Source organism: Thermobia domestica, chromosome 9 (assembly GCF_964235325.1).
Source record: "Thermobia domestica chromosome 9, izTheDome1.hap1.1, whole genome shotgun sequence".
Lineage (NCBI taxonomy): Eukaryota > Metazoa > Arthropoda > Insecta > Zygentoma > Lepismatidae > Thermobia > Thermobia domestica.
The window spans coordinates 53,715,566-53,737,152 of NC_137462.1; the positions used below are offsets into that span (position 1 = coordinate 53,715,566).

The 21,587-nt window shown below is 37.5% G+C and overlaps 1 protein-coding gene across 1 annotated transcript in view; it reads right to left on the bottom strand.

The window, feature by feature from the left end:
* Positions 1 to 3,282: 3,282 nt before the first annotated feature.
* LOC145694652 (uncharacterized) overlaps positions 3,283 to 21,587 on the bottom strand; it is a 73,608-nt gene continuing 55,303 nt past the window's right edge. The window contains exon 4 of the mRNA XM_081771089.1: positions 3,283 to 4,246. Coding sequence (XP_081627215.1) covers positions 3,451 to 4,246 — 796 coding nt within the window. The 3' untranslated portion in view covers positions 3,283 to 3,450. The remainder of the gene's footprint in view (positions 4,247 to 21,587) is intronic.

Sequence of the window (21,587 nt, forward strand, 5' to 3'; positions counted from 1 at the left end):
ATAGCAGAATGCAGAGTTTCGTGGCGACGATATGTGACAATAAGTCCATTTTCGTCTCGTGTTATAAAACACAAAAGAGGACACAGCAACAGCGGTAAGCTCGTTTATATAAGGATTTAAGAAAATACATATTTCCAATATTGTGTCAGTGCGTTAATTATTTACCAACCAACGATAGCCTCAACATTGTGGAAATTATGCGACGACAGTAAGCTAGCAGACGATCTTGCTGTTCACGTCTCTGGCTGCCAAAGCACGTGTGAGCCGCGGAGTAATACCTTTCGCTTTGTTTATGTCTACTTTGTTCTAAGGCTGGAAAGAGTTTATATAAATTCATTGATCTTTAAAATAAACGTTAGTGTTAATGGTAGCAGCCAAATAGAAGGATTGGGCTCCGTTGGACCTGAGGTTCTTAAAACTGACACCGTTGCTATAGAAAACCCGAATAAAAACTATTTAATGGCACTTTGTTTAATCAATGCCTAATTGCACATAGAGATCCAATTTTATGTCTATTTACATATTCCAGACTCTCTAATTAGGCATTTCTCCGTTTCGGGCTGGAATCTGGTTGTCTGTAAACTTGATTTTCCTATTGTTTAATTTTTTCTCCCCACAAAATTTCTCCACGCTCTTAAGAAGAATATGACTTATATATGTAGTAGAAACTACGTACTACTATTACTCCGTACCCTAATTAAAAAGATTCTACGTATCGTAGTTACATTATTAAACATTGGGACAATTCTAATTACTTAAGTACAAGTCCGATCATCTCTGATCGAAGTTACCCCGACTCGCCATTTTATAGTAAACAAAGTCATACAGGCCAAAGATTCAAATACACATAGTGAAACATACAGCGTTAATTTGCTAAAGGAACATGCTATGGAATATTGTACAGCTTATGAGACTCTTAGAAAACTAACAAGTACTTACTACGCAAAATAACCAGACCAAAATTTACAAGAAAACAGCACAGAACAACAGAACAAAGGCCCTTCTTCCTCTTCGTGAGTACTTTATGACTCCTGCTAGAGGAGTAACATAGTCTGGGTCACTAGGTCATGACACTTTTGAGTAATTCAATGATCGGAATTACCCCCACTTTACTCTACATTTAATATTTATGAGGTGTTCACAGTTTCAGTAAAAAAAAAAAAAAAACATGTTTACCGAATTTAAAAAATACCTGAGATGGTGGATATAATTATTACCATATATCGTTTGCACTGCTACGAATAACTTCTTTATAAAAAAAATAAGCTATCGAGTATTTTTGCAGACTATACACGCCAAAATGAAAATGTTTATGATCTATAGAAAGACTTGATATTACCTCAACTGGAAATAAAAAAAATTAAATCTTTCAGTTTTGGATACCATAGTTATCCCTTGTAGTCTAAAGAACACGGTGAAGATTAGAACGAATAAAATAGTGGAATGAAAGAAGTAAAGGAACCAAGAAAGCCCGAGAAAACCCACGTACATTGTGTTCGTCCACCACAAAGCTCACTTGGCACAAACTGGTATCGAAACAAAGACTTCACTCACCAGATTTAAACGCATTATCACTGAGCCCCTGCAACTCCCTAGTGTTTCTGGAAGTCTTAAAGAGGGCCAAGGGCGATGTAAATTGCTGTGCTGAATTGTTTAATTGTATATTAATGGAATAGGGTTGTTCCGGAAAATAGAAGACAATAGTAAAATAAATTTATAGTAAGAAACATAAAAAAATATGAAGAAACATATCTTTCACAGGGAAAATATTTTAATTGCTTTACATTTTGCTTGAGTAATTAGAGATCAGAACAGATGCCGTGAATGCTTTCCTAGAACAGGATCTCTATACAAGTAAGAAATTGGGTAAGAACCCACTAACAGATTCTAGATTTGGGTCCCACATAATAAACATTTCATATGCACTATGTGATCTAATTTATGTAATGAAAATATTGAACAGATTGTCGTTTGTAACATTTACAGTTGATGAATATCTGAATGTATACAGGTAATCAAGAAAGTTCTGTCGCTTTTTTCACCCGGCACCTTCGAACATCGATATGTCACCTAAGACGTACCTGGAAGATAAAAAGTAATCAGCATCGATGACCTTCTGCCAACGTTCTGGAAGGCCATGGATTTCATCGCGGTAGAATTTGATGGCGGATGGAATAGTGTTTCCCATCCAAGGCGTTTAATGGTGTCTCGGGTCATCCTAGCGACGTGGGTCTTAGCGTTGCCCTGTAACAAGAGGAGCCCTTTGCGATTCAGAAGTGACAGCTCCAGAGTTTTGAGTTTTTCTTGAACATGGTTCAACTGCTGACAGTACACAGTTGTATTGATGCTCTGACCAGTTGGTAGCAGTTCCCGATACACGATGCCGCGAGTAGCCCACCAAACACACAGGAGGATCTTTTGGTGCAGTGTTGGTTTCGGCTGTTTTGGAACCGGTTCATGGGATGTTAACCAATGATTACGGCACCATAGAGCTTCGTACAGGACGCACTTCTAATCACATGTCACCATCATGTCCAGAAATGGCTCCTTCGTCATACGAGACAGCAAAGGAACACAGGTGTCTGCTTGTGTTACTTTCTGGCCCGCGAAAAAAATATGTAGGACCCATCGACGCAACTTGTAGTGCTTCCCAAGTTGATGAAGGTGCTGCCGATTGGTTTTCCCATTCATACTGAAATGTAGTCCCAGTGGTGCGGTTGTTTAACAAGTTTAAGGACGGTGACGAAATATTCGAAGACATACCACGTGCTACTATTCTTCACATGTCTGGCTACTACTCGCCTCAATTGATACCTGAAGATTTTCATTTTGTACATGTGTTGGTCTTCCGGCACGAGGTGCGTCTTCGAGTGTATCGTCATGTTCCTAAACTTGTTAAACCACCGCTGCACTGTCCACGTCGTCACGACACCCTCACTAAATGCCTGGCAAACCTTCCCACCCGCTGCAGCAATATTTGACCCGTTTGAATTCGTACAGCATACACGCCCTTACGACGTTGTGTGGAGGTCCCATGTTCACTATGTCCTTATACTAGTTCACGGTGTAACTGAATTGCCACAACCAGGTAGTATGTTGGATATACCAACACCAACAACTGACCTTCGCCTTACCTCCATTCACATTCAACTCGCGGTGTGAGAGTTAATGGAACACAGACCTCCACAAAAAGCGAAAGAACTTTTTTGCTTACTTTTATAAACAGAACGATATACTCTCGTCTTGTTAGTTTTTCAACAAATTTATTTCAGAATAAGTATGGACTGTTAATAACTTTAAAAATATGCAGACCACTGAGACTGTCAATTCAAATATTTTTTTTATTAATGCACTAGTATAACAATTCTTTCAAATATGTTTTATTCTGAAAATCAAAACTTAGGATTACAAGTATTCCAATAACTCTGCAATAATAACAATAAAATAATATTATGGTGAAGACGAATTTTTCTGACATGCCCTCATATGAGTTCGTAAATTCCACTTTTGAGCAAATCTTTTTCCACATATACCACACTCAAGTTTACGAACTCCTGCGTGCAGATTCAAATGTGTGTGCAGGTTGTACTTACGTGCAAATTTTCGACCACAGATATCACATACAAATGGCTGTTCTCCTGTGTGAGTTGACATATGAAGTTTAAGTGTAAGTGGACTTGAGAGTTTTGAACCACAAACTTCACATTGTGTTGATACTTTGTGGCTGTTCACGTGGGCTGCTAAGGCATGTTTTTTCACCAGCTTTCCACATACGTTGCAAGTACACCATGTGTTGTCATGGCTTTTCTTATGTATATACATGCTTTTATATTTACTGAACGTTTTATTACACAAAGAACAAGTATATATTTTATCTGTTTCGTGAATTCTCATGTGGCCACTCAGATAATGCTTCACAAATTTTCTTTTACACACATCACAATTCACAATATTCTCCTCTCTCTTATGAATTGCATTAATGTGATGAGAAAGTGCTTTTTTTGATAGAAACATTTTGTCACAAAGATCACACACGAAGTTTCTAGTACGTGAAGTTGAATGTATCACTACATGTTTTCGTAAAACATGAAGTTTATTGTGACTTCTAGGACAACGTTCACATTTAAATCGACCATTCTTATGTTCTTTCCACATATGTTCAAACCGGGCTTTCCTGCTCCCAAAAAACTTCTTTCCACATAAGGGACAAAGTTTGACGTTAACTAATTCACTCCGGTCTATAATTCTGAAAAATAATTCGAAATATTACAAGAAATCAGTGTGACTTCAATTACATTTTAACAAAAATGAAGTCAGAATAATTCTAATACATAATGTTAATTCTGACTTTAATGTAACACTTTATTCATGTTATATATTGGATCATTAAAAATTGAGTAATAACGTCATTTTGCAACGATTATTAATTGGAATGCTAAAAATGAATCTCAAACAAAAAGGTATGCTGAAGATAAAAATATAATTTCGGTTAATTGAGAATAATAATGAAAACGTCAGCAGTGAGGATATATGTTCCTGTTACGATAAAGCCAATGACCAACACATGCTGTTCGTCCGTATCAACACGAAATTCAGATCAAATATAACTTTTAAAGAATAACACAATGAACGAAAAACAGAAACCATGAAAATGTTGTTTTTTTTTAAATATATCTCAAAAGAACAACAACAATAATAATGTACAGTGAATGCTGTCAACTTGGCCACCTGCTTATCTTGGCCTAGTTCGTCTTGAATCTGCATTTTCCCATATCCTTACTTACTACTCTATAAGTTGGCCACCTGTCTTCTTGGAAGTTGGCCACACTGAAGCAATGTTTACCCTATGATGATAATGATAAATTTACCTGCGTATCTTGGCCACGAAAAATACAATTTTGTTATTTTTCTTAACTCTTTCGAATTCCCATATGAGAGGCAGATGTTCTGTATTTGTGACTGAACACAAGCATAGATTCGCACGGTTTGTTCTTGGAGGTCATTAACCAGAACACTACCCTCATAAAAGGGTGGTGAAGGAAGATGTGAATAAGAAAAAGCACGTACAGGAATTCAGGAAATGGTTGTACGTATTGTTTACCTGTTTGTTTTGGTAAAACCATTAGTTATATCGTCTCTTTCATCACTGGAGAGCTTTAGTAATTCCGGAAAGCTAACCATCTCAATTGTCAACTATTGGCAGCTGAGTGCGTGTCGAAAGGCAGCGGAGGTTTTGAGATATGAATTCCCTCAAGATTTTCTCAAAACATCTTTTGCTCCGAGGGAAACACTTCTAGCTCATTAACAAGAGGTAGTTAACTACATTAGAATGTGCATCTCTGCCAAAAAGAGTAAAGCAAATATGTCTAGAATGAACCACCATTCAGTAACAACTGAAAAGAAGTCATAAATTGCATATGGATTTCTCAATTTATAACTTAGCTTTTCTTGTTTTCACTCTGAATAACTCAATGTGCTATAATATCAATTTTAATAAACTGCGTACATACACTTCTATTTCATGGTTGTTTGTGTTATTGTGTCCAATCCGAATAATCCAATGTACCAGACTAGTTTTTAGGAAGAGAAAGGTATGCATATATATTAACCATATTATCAAGAGCGCCGATCCTGGGGGGCCGAGGGGGCCCGGGCCTCCCAAAGCTCATGTGGCCCCTATTTTATTTATGAGTATACAATATTTGGTATAATTTGAGTGCAATTTGTCTTAAAATCTTCATATTATATATATATATATATATATATATATATATATATATATATATATATATATATATACCTTCTGCATCTTAATGCCTCCCCCAAATTTACAGAGAAATCGGCGCTCTTGCATACTATAGTAATATTTTCTACTACTGTATATTTTTATGATTACTCTATATACATTATTTATAAGTAGCTGTCGTGCCACTGCTTATTAAAATTTTACAATCAAGTAATACTAGAAATCCTATTCTAAAAATACACAAATCATACTTATTTTCTGTAAGTTGGCCACTTTTCGATGGAACCGATGGTGGCCAACATAGACAGGTTTCACTGTACTAGATAAACTAAAAAGAAAACTCCAAAGACCATTAACTTGTTCGATCTCACAAATAACTGCCACGATCTGGTAGGCAAAAACCAGGTTATCTCCTAAGTCCTGCAAATATTATTAGATAGTCCTAACCATTCTCTAAAGTCAGGTAGTGAGTATTCTCTCGTTATAAAGGATGTGTGAAATACTCAGTGGTATGATACAGTCTTGGTTGGTTTGGGAGAAGAAGACATTTACACTTCAGCGTTCTTCCAGTAACAGGATGGCGAATATTATCGTAGAATTTACTGAACCATGGATTCGAGAAAACCTTACTTTCACTATGGCAAGCCATAAGGGTTTAGTCATCATTCATGAAGTGTTTTATGTATTAAACAACATTGCCCAGTGAACAGTGTTGCCATCCCAGTATAAAGCTATATTTTTGTTAATGGCATTATGTCTGATTATTACATATTTCAAATCAACATGTTAAACCAAAAGTTAAAATACCGTTTATTATTCAGTGTTGCAAACTAAGAATGTTATAGTATCACTAACATCCAAAATTTGGAAGTCTCTATCACACATACAGCAGAACGGAGATGGACAAGACCATGAACATCGGAAGTACCTTAGCGTTGGATACTATGGTCAGGTATGACTTTGTTTTGAATGAAAATAATGAAGTTATAAGGACTTGAAAATTTGATTTTTTTGAAAGGCTTTATTTCGAAAACATGCTTAGGTATCATATTTAATTATTTGTGTGGCTTTCAATTGGCAAACAACTCATTTTGCTGTTTACAGCACTTCGATACCTCAAACCGTTCCGGAGATATGATAAACATTGATAAAGTTCACAACACCGCTGAAAATGGTGTATTTGTGGACAATATTTAAACTGATTGTTGTTTTCCTTCTCTTTTACAGCATTGCAGGAATAACTTTAAGTAGGTGTATTTATAACGTCCTCACAATCAGTAGCGTAGCCAGGAGGTGTGTTGGGGGGGGGGGCAAGTGCTGTTATAGGTACATATAGAAAAATTACAAACAAAAAATATATAAACATAAAAATATATAAAAAATTACATACATCAAAGTACTAAAGTACATTGTCGGACCTCTTTGGGGGGGGGCCGGCCCCTCCGGCCCGCCCCCCCTTCCCTACGCCACTGCTCACAATTACATGATTTAGGCAGTGATGCAAACTTCAGCAATGCTTATCATCTCCGGAACGGTTTGAGATATCGAAGTGCTGTAAACGCCAAAATAATTTACACATCCATTGCAAACCACATAAGTAACTAGATATGATACTTATCTAAGCATTTTCTTTTTCGGAATAAAGACTTTCGAAAAAATTCAAACTTTCAAGCCCTTGTAACTTCGTTGCCATTCATTCAAAACAAGTCATACCACGACTACAGTATCCAACGCTAAGGTACTTCCGTTGTTCATTATCTTGTCCATCTCCTTTGTGCTGTATGTGTGATAGAGGCTTCCAAACTTTGGATGTTTGTCTTATAAAATCCTTAGTTTGCAATACTGAATAATAAATGTGGTATTTTAAGTTTTTTTTAACATGTTAATTTGAAATATGTAATAATCTGACGTAGTGCCAATTGAAAAAAATAACTTTATATTGGGATGGCAATACTGTTCACTGGGTGTTGTTTAAGGGTCTTCACTACAGCGAAATTAAACTACCGCTAACTTTAGAGTTTTTCGGTAATATCTTCAAAACAAATAAAAATATTCGAACAGCGGAAACATAGTGTACTAGACAATACGATTTTGCATGTGATACCTTTTAGGGATGGCCAAAAATTTTCGGATCCGGATATCCCGGATCCAGTGAGATCCGGATCCGGATCTTGCCGGATCCGGACCTAGATCCGGATCCGAATCTCAGATCCGGATCTCGGATCCGAATCTCAGATCCGGATCTCGGATCCGGATCCGAAATTCGGATCTCGGATCTGGGTCCGGATCTCGGATCTGGATCCGAAATTCGGATCTCGGATCTGGGTCCGGATCTCGGATCTGGATCCGAAACTCGGATCTCGGATCTGGGTCCGGATCTCGGATCTGGATCCGAAATTCGAATCTCAGATCTTGATTCGTACCCAAACCTGCATCTGAAATTGTGATGATAAAATTGAATATCTAAAATTCGTCAAAACTTTTTTCAGATTCACTAATATAGTAGGTTGCTGTGCTTTTAAATGTTTCCATAACACGTTTGTGCTACCTTTGTTCTTTATTTTATTTTGACCTTGCAATATTTACATTGAAGTCTCTTTAGTAAAATATTTTCAAGTTTGCCTTCTTCCCATTTCAGAGTATACTGAATTGTCTGAAAACTGATCTAAATGGTAACAAATTCTTCTGTTTAGCTCCTCTTCGAAACTTAATGTTAACTTCACATTGAAAATATTTATTTTATTCTTAGAAAATAAACTTTCTTATTTTTTCATACACAAGTGAAATATCTTTTAGATAGACCGTTCTAATCGCAGGAATACTGGACAAAACAAACTCTTTATTAATAGTAGTTTCTGTGTCACTAGAGTCCATCAACAAATGTAATAATGAATATCTTTCACTTCGAAGGTACAGCAAAAAATATAGACTGGTTGGCGTGGAACAACAGTAGATTTGTAAACATACACACGAGAATTTCAGAAGAGCGATATGGTTGTGTAGTATTATTAGTACTAATAAAAGTGTTCGTTGTATGACTTTATTACCTCACTTATGGCTTGCCCTTCTGAGGTCAGGAGTTTGTTGAAGGAGTAAATATAAAAGAGATTTCTGTTATTTTTTCTTCACCCTCCAGGTTACTTTAATCATACATTGCAGGACGTAACCAAAACATATCCATGCATCGTATCATTGAATCGTTTTGTGTTTTGTATATATTAAAGTGTTCAAAAATATTTAACATATTCGCTTTCTTCATGTGATCTCAGGTTTAATTCTCGGTGGAACATACATGAGAAAATTGAAAGCAGAAACAATATGAAAATAGTATTTTAAAGGCAGGAAATTGATATTAAAACTTTAGCTATCTATTGGGACTGTAAGGCCGTAGTTAAATTAACCCACACGTTTCGTGAAGATATATTACGTCGTTATTGTTTATTTACTATAAGCTACCAGATACATCCTCAGAGGCCACTTTACACTGTAGTAATCAACAGATGAAAACATTGGAAAAGGAATGGAAGGAAGGTGTCCAGAGCCTTAGATCAAGGTACTAACCTAGCATTTGCCCAGTATAACTGAGGAACAACCCTGGAAAATCCTCAGTCAGATGGCTGGTCTCCGAATTCGAACCCGGTATTATCCAATTGCGAAGCAAGAATCCTAACAAGTAGCCTGAGCTCGCTCCGTATTATTATTATTATTATTTAATTAACGTGATGTTCTAAAATTAGTGCAAATTAAACCCCACTTTCTTTATTGCTGATGTTATAGTTAATAAGCCTACATGAGACATCAGTCCCCCATCAAGAAAGAATACTAGAACTGGAATTCAGGAAGCGGGGGTGAAGAGATTAATGAGGATGAGGGAACTATGTACGATGCAAAAACTGAGTAATTATGACTTCATCACAAATATATTCACTTACGTCAATTAATATTTCTCTGATACAGGGCACTCTTACTTTCTATAGTAGCAGGAAAGTGGTCCGCTCTTGTAAAGGAACACACTAAGCATGTGCATATAGGCGCAATGTCCGTGCAAAGAAACATAGGTAAAACTTAAAAAAAAAAAAAAAAAAAAAAAATAGGGTAAGCGAGGGGAAATGATAAACCGCCCTTCAACTTGAAAAAAAAAGAAAACTAAAAATAACTAAACTTAGAGCTATGAAAGACGCGAGGCGAATTTTATTGAAAAGATTGTTTTTCCTTAGTGATTAGTTGTGCTAACTATGAACAAGAATTAAAAAGAAAACAAGTAGCTAGCTCTGAGTCTCCCAAACTAGTTGAAAAGAAAATATTGAATAAAATTTAATAATAAAGAAGCATTTATGATAATTAAAAGAAACTAAATTCTTGGCACGACAGTCCTTTGGTTCCTACCAGCGGACTTACGTTCAAAGTGGGAAGGTGTAGTCAACGCATCGACACCCAAAGTCCCTAATGCCGGCTTTCTAGTCTGGAGTCCGCTACCTCTTACTTAAGATAACTCCTCAATTGTCCTCACGATGCTGGGTCAACATCGAAATTGTTGAGTGCCTCTCCGGAAATTGAACCCATGACCACGGGCACCGAAGGCACGCGCTAACCACTGTTTTTTTATATATAAAAAGGTAACAGCTTTTTATCAGATTATTTAACCTGTTGAACGCTTTGCACGGATTACACTGTAGCCATTACGACACTACACAGACATAGAAGTAAACGAAGACAGTTAAAAACACCTATGCCCGAAGTGGGATTTGAATCCAAGACATTCACAGTAAACGATCCATAGCCTAATGCCGCAGACCACTCGACTATGGCTGTCGGGTTTTATCGGCTAATCTGTAGTACATTTAAAGTAACTGATTATTTTAAAAGTTGCTCCTAAACACTGACAATCTAAGTCTTATGTATCAAATATTTCCTGCGATAATACCATACACTCTCCGACTTTTATAAACGAAAAGCCATAGTTACCCACATTATCTAATACAGAATAAGTTCTCATTCTCTAGTAGCTGCTGATGGTGATAGTCAAGGTTCACCGAAGCATGATCCCAAACCCAAACTGAGATATTGATGTCACTGGAACGCCTGAAAAGTCATTGTGGGTAAGTGAATTGCTCACTTGTCAGGATGAAGGGCGATGGTGATGTGAAATGCGGGGCTGTCAGAGGTACTACTATGATAATTGGATTTATAATATTCTGTTTCCGTAAACCCTCTTCAAGAAGATAACTGTTAATCTTAGCTTTGAAAATGTTACATAAAGAGTTTTATTGCTATCATTAGGTTGCATATAAATCTCTTTATTCTGGAATTATCGGATTTACTTTAATGCTTAACTTTCATATTTTTTCTGATTTACGAATATTTAAATCACGATTATCCCCTTAAGGTCAATTAGTGATATTTTAACTCATTTCGAACCAACTATATATATAGTTAGTCTTGTTATATGGGAATAATTGAGACCAGATGCAGTCTACAGGCTAAGTTCAAATGAATCTTGGCCGACCTCCTGATAAACCACGTCTTTCAGCAAGGTGAATTGCGGCAATCCGATACCCACATGAGGAAATCTTCCGGTTCAAGTGAAAGCTTCCATAAGAATCAGCACCCTAATCAGTGGAATGTGTCTTGCTAATTTTTCCCCAATGTGAAAGTACCTAACTTTATTGTTAAAAATGAAAAGGCCTTTATTTTAAGCAAGTCGCCATTAGAGTTTTCATATTTGAACACAACACTCATGAAAAATCATGTTAAAGCGTGACTTACCCCTCAAAAAGAATATTTATCTGTTTTTAGTTTCTCGTGTTCCCCAAACTACATGCGGAATTAGTGCATGTGCCTTCCGCTCGCATTACCTGGCTACAAACAGCTACGATCTTAGTACTAGCATATGTTTCGGTTTCCAGATCTCAAATATTTATATTTCAGCCTGATTCTATGTCTGAATCCGAAATTTCAAATCTAGATAAGGGGCACCAAAATTCATAGTTTATTCTCGGTGCTCATATTGTGATTTACTAAATAATTATTAAATCTAATTGTAAAATATACATTTGATATTTTGAGCAGACTGAGCAAGATAAATATACGTAAAAACTATTTAATACTTGTCTTAACTGTTTATATTTTCTTAACTGTCAATGAAATAGGTGTATTGAGGAATTTTAAATATTAGAGTTTTGTACTCCGGTTTCAAATATATATATATTTTTTTAAAGTAAGCCAAGCATTTGATCTTTAGAGTAGAACGAAGGAAACAAATAGACTTGTCAATATTCGTCTTAATTTTCTATTCTCTTCTTCACTGTGAGAACTTCGTGAAATTACTTTCGGCGAATTTTAGATATTCAAGTTTATCATAATTTGAGTGGGAAGTGGGTTTGGATAAGAATAAAAATCTGAGATCCGGATTTCGGATCCAGATCCGAATTTCGAACCCAGATCCGAGATCCGAATCCAGATTCGAGATTCGAGATCCGGATCCAGATCCGAGATTCAAGATCCGGATCCAGATCCGAGATCCGAGATCCGGATCCAGATCCGAGATTCGGATCCAGATCCGAGATCCGAGATCCGGATCCAGATCCGAGATCCGGATCCAAAGGATTCGGACCCAATCAGATTCGGATCTTCGGATCCGGCCATCCCTAATACCTTTACCACAACTCACCTATCTGCTTTTGGTGTACCGCTATTTACAGAAACCATAAAAATGCTAAATCTATCTACAGTTGCAAATCGAAAGCAGATAGATGAGTTGTGATAACGGTATCACATTCCAAATCGTATTGTCTAGTTCACTGCGTTTCTGCTTTTCGAATATTTTTGTTATGAAGATATTACAGAAAAACTCTAAAATTAGCGGTAGTATAATTTCGCTGTAGTGAAGACCCTTATAAGTAAAACGATGTCCCCCTCCTCATAGTTGCTTCATGCAAAGTTTCGCTTTTCTCCCTCTTCTGGTTTCTCCGTTATCAAGGATGATCCAGATAAATTGTCCACCCTATACTATATAACTAACTAACTGAACTAACTCTATGGCCTATGAGATTCCCGGCGGGAGCCCATGTGGTTCGGATTCCACGTTAATCAGTAGGTCCACATCTCATATAGCCTCGCTGCTGAAAAGGGACGTTAAACTCAAAATCAACTCAACTCTATGGCCTATGGAACCCGGAGGTTCAATGCCGCCTTCACAAAAGCTCTCCACTGATTTCTATCCTTAGCTAATTGGATCCAGTTTCTACTTTGTATTCCTATCTCTGCGAGATCCATCTTAATACACCCGGAGATATGTGTTTGTTCAATTTCTTTATAGCGGTTTCTACTTCTATTCGGTTGGGTTCTGGAATATACGGTTCTGCGGTGTGTATCTCCTTTTCTCCACACGCATTAGCTTTGGCTGCGTGTTCAGCAAATCGTCAAAGAAATCTTTCTATCTATTAAAAAGGCTATCCGTATCAGTGAGAACTGTTCCGTCAGCTTTCTTTAATATATAAGCTCGAGGTTGATAGCCTTTCTTAAATTCGCTGATCCCCTTATACATGTCCCGAATATTTTTATTTTTACTATTATCTTCGAGTTCCTTAATTTTAGCTTTCAAAAAATCGCGTTTCTTTGTTCTAAAAGTTTTGGAAGTTTCCCGCCTGATATCTGCGAAATTTTGTGTAGTTATTTCATTCGGATTTTGTAGCCAGCGTAATTTTGCCTGTTTTCTCTTCTCTGCTAGTTTTATGCATTCCTGGTCGAACCATGGTTTGTTCCTACGTATATCCGCCTGTCCCAATTTTTCTTTTGCTGAACTTTTAAGGCTATCACTAATTTCAATCCAAGTATCCTCAACACTACTGCACTCCGAGTCTTCTAAAACCGAGAATCTATTCGAAGCTTCAATCTGATATTCCTCTCTTACCTGGCTCTCTTCTAATTTCTTTAAATTAAATCTGTCCGTTTTCGGACATTGAATATTACCTTTATTGAACAATAATCTCTCCCGTATTATCGTTACTACCAGGTAGTGATCAGTATCCCAATCAGCCCCTCTAAACGACCGAACATCAATTATGCTAGATTGCCTTCTTCTATCTACTAAAACGTGATCAATTTGATTATGTGTTTTTCCGTCTGGTGATGTCCAAGTGTATTTATGAACTCGCGATGTGGGAATTTTGTACTCTTCACGATTAGGTTTTTGGATGTTGCAAAGTTCACGAGTCTAACACCGTTGTCATTACTTTCCTTATGCAGACTTTCGTTCTCTATAATCGGTTTGAAAATATACTCTCGTCCTACCTTCGCATTGAAATCCCCTAATAGAATTTTCATATGGTATCGCGGGAGTTGGTCAAATATCCGTTCCACTTCTTCGTAAAAAGTATATTTTATATCGTCACCCTTATCTTCAGTTGGAGCATGTACATTTAGAACAGTAATATCACACCACCGTCCCTTAAGAGTAATAAAAGAAAGTCTGTCAGTAACAAATTCAACCCGTTTAATTGATGGTAATATTCGTTTGTGAACGAAAAACCCTGTTTCTAACTGGTGATTTTTATTTCCTTCCCCGTAAAAGAACGTAAAATTTCCGGAATTCACAGATCCACTTCCTTCTCATCTAACTTCCTGAACTCCTACTAGGTCTATCCTGTATTTCTCTAACTCACTCGTTACGGATTTTAACGCGCCTGCCCTATAAAGACTTCTAATATTCCATGTTCCATATTCCAAATCTCATGTCCATTTTCTTCTGCTGAGGTCGTGCCAAGTTATCAGTCCTTGTCCGAGGCTTTTGTGAATGTTTTTGAACAAGTGCCTTTTTTTTTTTTTTTTTACAGGATGAGGTTGTTAGCCTTACCCAAACCCCCAAGCTGGAGGACCACTCCTAGTCGTCTGTCCGCAACTGCTTATTCAGTAAATTCACAGCTAACCTATATATCTAGAGGCCTTCTCCTCGATCCACAACCTGAGGACGCGCCATGCCGTGGTGACAGGAACCCACGTTATTTTATATATATATATATATATATATATATATATATATATATATATATATATATATATATATATATATATATATATATATAGTGGCGTATTTACGATTTTGTTTCGGAGGGGCTTTACCTGAAAATATGAAAATTCTGCAAGATATTTCATATACTTTACTATAGTAAGATTTAGGAGTGGGGGGCTTAAGCCCGGAAGCCACCCTAAATACGCTACTATATATATATATATATATATATATATATATATATATATATATATATATATATAAAGAACGAAAACAATGAAAACGGATACGTTCTACATTGAGAATTAGCTTCTCTACGCCATTCCAAATACGACCTGAAATTCTTCTCCGACACCGATTACATTTTAGCAAGTCACGTAAATCACTATCGTGTTCTTAAAAATTCAACGATTCTCCAGTTCGTTACTTTACTGTAGCTTTAAGTACTTTACATAAAATAAATACCCCACAGCTTCCTATCAGATATTACAGGATCATCAGTTGACATCTGACTTAAAGGTATGCAGAAATGTAAACTTAGGTCATCCATTAAGTTTAAGAGTAAAAGTGCCTTTGAAAGCGATTGAAAGGTGAGAACTTGTAAAATTCACTAAAAACGCCGATGTCAAATAACGCGTGCACACTTGCCTTTTTACGGTACTCCAGAATCGCACGTTTATGTCCCCTTCAGTAACTGAATTACTTTACTTTTAAACTATGGTAATAACTAATGCCCGGATTTATATGTAATTACATATTTTTTTTCATATGTAGGTTCGTCAAATCCTTAAATGTTTGTGATTCACACCTGTAGGTTGCTTCAACTCAAGTTTCATATTACATATTTTGACCAATATTACATATTTCCATGGTTTCTACATATATATATATATATATATATATATATATATATATATATATATATATATATATATATATATATATATATATATATATTATATAAAACTGTCTTAAAATTTTGCGTTTACTGAAATTTTAATTTAAAATTAAAAAAAAAAAACTCTCCAACTGTGCAAGGCTTGCATCTAGATTCAACTTTGTCATGTCTATCTTTTAGTTTCTTTACCGAAAGAAATCTCTCTCTCTTTTTTTTTTATTTGTCAAACCATGTTTCGCCGACAATAAAAGAAATATAAGAAGAAACAAGTAAAAATCCTCCCTCCGGGGTACATTAGCAGCGCCCTTTATTCTCAACTCTGGAGGAAGACAGATCACGTGCCTGACAGGCGACTGGCCAGGAAACTCCTAAAATGGAGTCTATTTGATTTTAATCGGAGATCGGACGGAAATGATGAAAGCAAATCCTTCAAATCAAGTTAAAACTGTATGCTAGTGTGCTTTGCAAGAGTTCGTTCCAAGAAGCTGGCGACAATGGCAATATCATAGCAGGTAACCCAAGCTTTCAACGAACTTCGCTTGTTTAACTGAATGACAGGAGGACAGCACTCTAGTATTGCAGTTGTAAAACGCACGTGTTCTGTATTGACCGTCCGAGTTAGAAATGGCTCCGGTTGCCTCAACTTTATCCGCGAAATTGCGGTCGTGGGTAACTATCGATTATGCGTTTACTACGGACGGTAAAGTGGTGGTGTGCCAAGTGTGTGATGATAAAAAAAAAAGGATGTTCAATGAAATCTCAGTTAGAGCAACGCAACATGTACGAAATGCACTCCATGCAAGAAATAAAAATTTGCGAACTGAAAAAAAAGTACTCTTGACACAAATGCATCAAGATATTTCAGTGAGTGAGTTTTTCAAAGATTTGTGCCAAGCAAGATAGCAGCAAACATTCCTTGGAACAAAGTTCAAGTGCCAAAATACCATGCTTTTCTGGAGAAGTACCTACTGCGGGCGTCGAATTCCTGACGAATCCCTCTTCGAAAGTGTTATCTCGAAGTTTGTTATAGGGAAGCTATAGATACCATTAGGGCAGAAATAGGTAGTTCTTATATTTGGATTTCTGTGGACGAAACAACAGGCGTTTTGAGACGTTATGTAACAAATTTAGTGATTGGAAAGTTAAGTGAAAATGCTCCATCTAAATCCTATCTTATTGCGAGTAAATTGCTGGAACGCACGAATCATTCCACGATTGCTCGCTTTTTAAACGATGGTGTTAAAGTGTTGTGGCCGGGAGGAGTTCAGGAAGAAAAAGTCCTTGTTCTCTATACAGACAGTGCAGCGTATGTTAAAAGCGGCTAGAGCACTTAGTTTTTTTTTACCCTCACTTAATTCATTTCACCTGTATGGTCCGTGCTCTTCAGCGTGCTACTGAAGAGGAGAGAGACAACTTTTGCAAAGTAAATCAACTAGTTTTTTCCACAAAAAAAAATGTTTGTTAAGGCGCTACAACGTGTTCAAGTTTACAGAGATCAACTGCCAGACGTGCCACTTCCTCCGGAGCCTGTGCTAACGCGATGGGGCACTTGGATACAGGCAGTACATTTCTACAATAAACATTTTCAAAAAATTAAGCGTGTTCTTCATTCATTTCCACCGGTGTCTGCTGTGTCAGTTGGCATTGCTCAGAAACTGTTTAATGACTCAAAAGTAGCGTGTGATATCGCATACATAGACAGCAAGTTTAGTTGACTACCTACAAGAATTAAAAAGCTAGAGACTGTTTGGTCACCTCTTTCGGAATCCATGGAAATCATAGAGGATGCAAAGAGACTGCTGCAAGGTGTGTGTGGAGATGCAGAAGAAGAAGTTCGAAAGAAACTAAATGCAGTGCTGGAAAGAAACCCGGGTTACGACAACTTATTGGCAGTGTGTGAGATTCTGTTGTGAAACAAGAACCCCCCTGAAGATATTTCCCCCAACTACATCCCCCTAATGAAATACGTTCCTCTTACCTCATGTGATGTGGAGAGATCATTCTCGGCATACAAGAATATTTTATCTCATCGCCGACAAAATTTTACTTCTGATCATTTGGAAATGTACCTTGTAACCCATTGTGCAACAACACACAGTTGAACTGCAGGCATATCTTTTGTAAGTATTTTATTTCAAATTAAAAATGTTCATTAGTGGAAATATTCTTCAATCTTAGTTTAGCTGGTATTGTTTAAAAGATAATGGACTGCTTTTCCCTGCATGAAATAAATATATATAAAACAATACATTTCGTCATAAGTTGTTTTTAATATTTAAATTTGTATATTGCGTATAATTCATTTCAAGATTGGGCCGTGGTGACGGATGCGCATTTAGTGTAAAAGCTTCTAGATTTGAAACGGGACCACACCACACCACATGAAATTTCTGACGTACAAATGCCATATGCATTGCTTTTCCCGGGGCTTTCCTGTTTCTCACTAGCCGATTCACATCTTCCTTCATTCGCGTCTGATTTTTATTATCCTGCAATCAGTCACGTCAGTGACGTATAGTTGTCTTAGCTGTTCAAGCATTTCACTTCATTGGGGGACTTGCATTAAGCAGGATAAAGTGTAGTAGATTTTCCTTTTTATTTTCATAATTCGTTTAAATATTGCATACTCATACGCGTGTTAACATTACGTTTTCATAAATATGTAACATATGTAATATTACATATTCTTATATAATATTACATATTTCTTACATTTTAAAGCGATTTTTGTTACATATTTATGTACATATTTAGGGGGTTGATATTACATAAAAATCCGGACTCTAGTAATAACCCATACATTAAAGTATATGTCATTTTGTCACGTTAAAGCAGCATTTTCCCAACAATCTTAATATCTGGGAAGATAAGTGATGCAGGATTTGTCTGGAAACTAATGCAATTAAGTGCGTCAAGAAAAAAAAAAAAAAAAAAACATAATGTCCAAAAATTCAGGTTTGATTTGCACACGTTTTAAAGGTTTCCTCAGGATCATCACTCTTCTGGTTGTTCTTGTGGTCGTCGGTCAACAAATTTGGGATCAACTTGACACACACTTCCCGCATTAGCAAATATTATCGAACAGTGTCGTGTACAATGGTTTGAGGAATACTGAGTATCTCTGCTATCGTCAGTATTCAAAACATTCATTAGACGATCGGTATTTAAAAGATGACGAACACGAGACGCACTCGTTATTTCTGTTCGTACGGCCGCCCAGAGCGGTCATCTTCCACTCACCCCACCTAGTTTTAAACAACTTCAACAACTTAGAAACTTGAGGATGGAAGAAAGAGCCCCCGTAGGCCTCCTAATCATTTAGTGAGTGTCGGTGAGACTTTTCTCCAGTTTAGCAAAAACTTGATCGCATAACGGTGTTCCATAGTTCTCTACATTGCATGTTGTGACACAAACTCTAACAGATGGTTCACAGAAACAGTGATTCCGACGTTCCCAGAGCTAGAAGCCATGCGGTGCCATTTTGAAGGATAAATCCTACAACGTAAGGATTTTTGACGTGATGAGGGACTGTACGAAAATTTTAGTGAGGCGTCTGAAATGTAAGGATTTTGTGACTATCTTATGCTTAACGTATATGCAGAGTTTGATTAATTTACATTAAGCTTAATTTGAACGAGCCACTTAAATAGGAAATGTCACCTTTTCACCACTAGTTGTGTTCGATCTGCAGGCTACCTTTACTGACTGTTGCTTGCTATCGGAGTTTCCATTGCAGGAAACTGTGTTGCAGATGGACAATGGACATTGCATCCCACTCTTCTTTATAGGCTTTCCACAGGCCGGAGACGATGCGGACTCGACGATGGGACAGACGCTGCTTAAGGAGTTCCAAAGCACAATAGTCCATCTGAACTCTATAGGGATGTCAGAGAAGGAAATTGCCGAAATTCCAGTTTCCTATTCTTACCTTGTCTTGTGCACTTCAACTAGGTTCACGTATTGTCCGTACAACGCTGGGAGTTCATGCTGGTACATTTCAGTCAGGACATGAGTCTGGTAGTACGCAACATTGATTTTGACGTTTTGCTCCATCTTTCGGAAATGTATTTGTCCCTGTACGAGAAACCGGCCACAATCATGAACCCTTTGGGAAACTCTCTGTGCACTGGCGGAAGAATGTGCTTCGGTCCTTGGCGATAACAGATCTGTATGTAATGGCATGAAATTTTCCACAGTCGGTAAGGGAGAGGCAAGCCTAATCAAGGGTAACAACAAACTACTACCGGTCACCCGCGAGATGACGTTCATATAGCCTCCGGCAGGTATTTTTCGCTCAGCTACATGATGTGGTTTGAGGGCATGCACACTAGAGATCTGCACGGGCCGAATTTTTCGGCCCGAGCCCAATCCAGCCCGAACGTACCTAGGCCCGGCCCGGCCCGGCCCGATAAGTTTTTTAAAATTCTTGGCCCAAGCCCGATAAATTTTGAAAAAAATTAACTCGAGCTTCAATGTTTCTCAAAATTTAGTACTAAATTTGACCTAACCCTCAGAAACATTTTCTAAACTCTGGTTCACAACCTGACGCTTGCCTCCCGAATAGTACCATTGCCTCCTAAAACTTTGCCTGTCATCGAGAGAACAAAAACTCCATTCCCTGTAACAAAAATCTAACTTAATTGATTTTTAGCATAAAGTGAAGATGGCAATATTGGGTAGCGATAGGCAAAACATTCCCACCCCTTCTTGTTATATTTTGAGTTCAGTGAAGGTTAAGGTCAAAGCTCAATTTACCGCATGATGCCTGCAATCCTCTATAGTGAAAGTGGAGCCGCTAAGCAACACAAACTGTAAATAGCTATTGCATTCTTTGTAACATTTTTCACGGACACACTTCTCCAACGTTTGGCTTTATTCCAATTATCGTTTAACGAAAGTCAATTATTATTAAAGAATTGCAATTTATCGGCCTTAGCCCGGCCCGACCTGAAGAGAAATCAGTGTCGACCAGCCCAAGCCCGGCCCGGCCCAAAGAAATAACAGTGTCGGCCCGCCCCAAAGAAATAGCAGAGTCGGCCCGCCCAAGCCCGGCCCGTGCAGGTCTCTAATGCACACTGCTCTTGCGAATGAGCGGGAGGCAAAATTCTTGTGAACGGCGCGGTTGATTGTCGCCTGCGACGTGCAGCATTCGCATTGTGTGTGGGATTTTCAGAGGTCGCCATACGCCATAAAAACAAAGAAGCGGCGGGTTCTTCCCGAGAGGGCAGATTCTATCTGCTCGCGTCAGTGTGGCGAGACCAGACATTCTGCCGCATATTTCCGTATAATGCGATTACCAGTGGCACGATTGGCACGAAAATTACGCACTTCAACCATTTCCACGATGGACAACACCGTGTGGCGCGTCGGAAAGGATCATCTTTTACATCAACAGAAACTTAGCTTGAACACCTACGCCTTAGCCTGCAGCAAATAAACCAATTTTGTATGCATATTGTAGTATAGAGGACAGTATTAGGCCTATTGTACCTGAACAACTATTATATTCTTACTTCATATTGGTTTTCTTCAATATATATATATATAATATTAGTTTGTAGTTAACTAAACGTTATATGTTTATTGTCGTTATATATGTACGTGTATAATATTTTTATATATATTCTCATGTGACATTCCTGATTGTAATTTTGTTGAGGTTAGGTGGTAGAGCAGCCTACGGCTGAACCTCGCCTCATGAATAAAGGCATTTTCAATTCAATTCAATTAGACTACGCTGCCGTGTGACTAACGAGACTAACTACTGTGTGACTAACGAGATACTGTTGCCTAGTGACAATCTCAGTGCGATGGGTTGCACATACGCAGTACAATTGCACATTGAATTCGGCTCAATATAAATGAATCGATCTTTGTATATTACTTCAAGGAGTCTAGGAATCGAAAATTTATTTATTTTGGCTTTCGGTCTC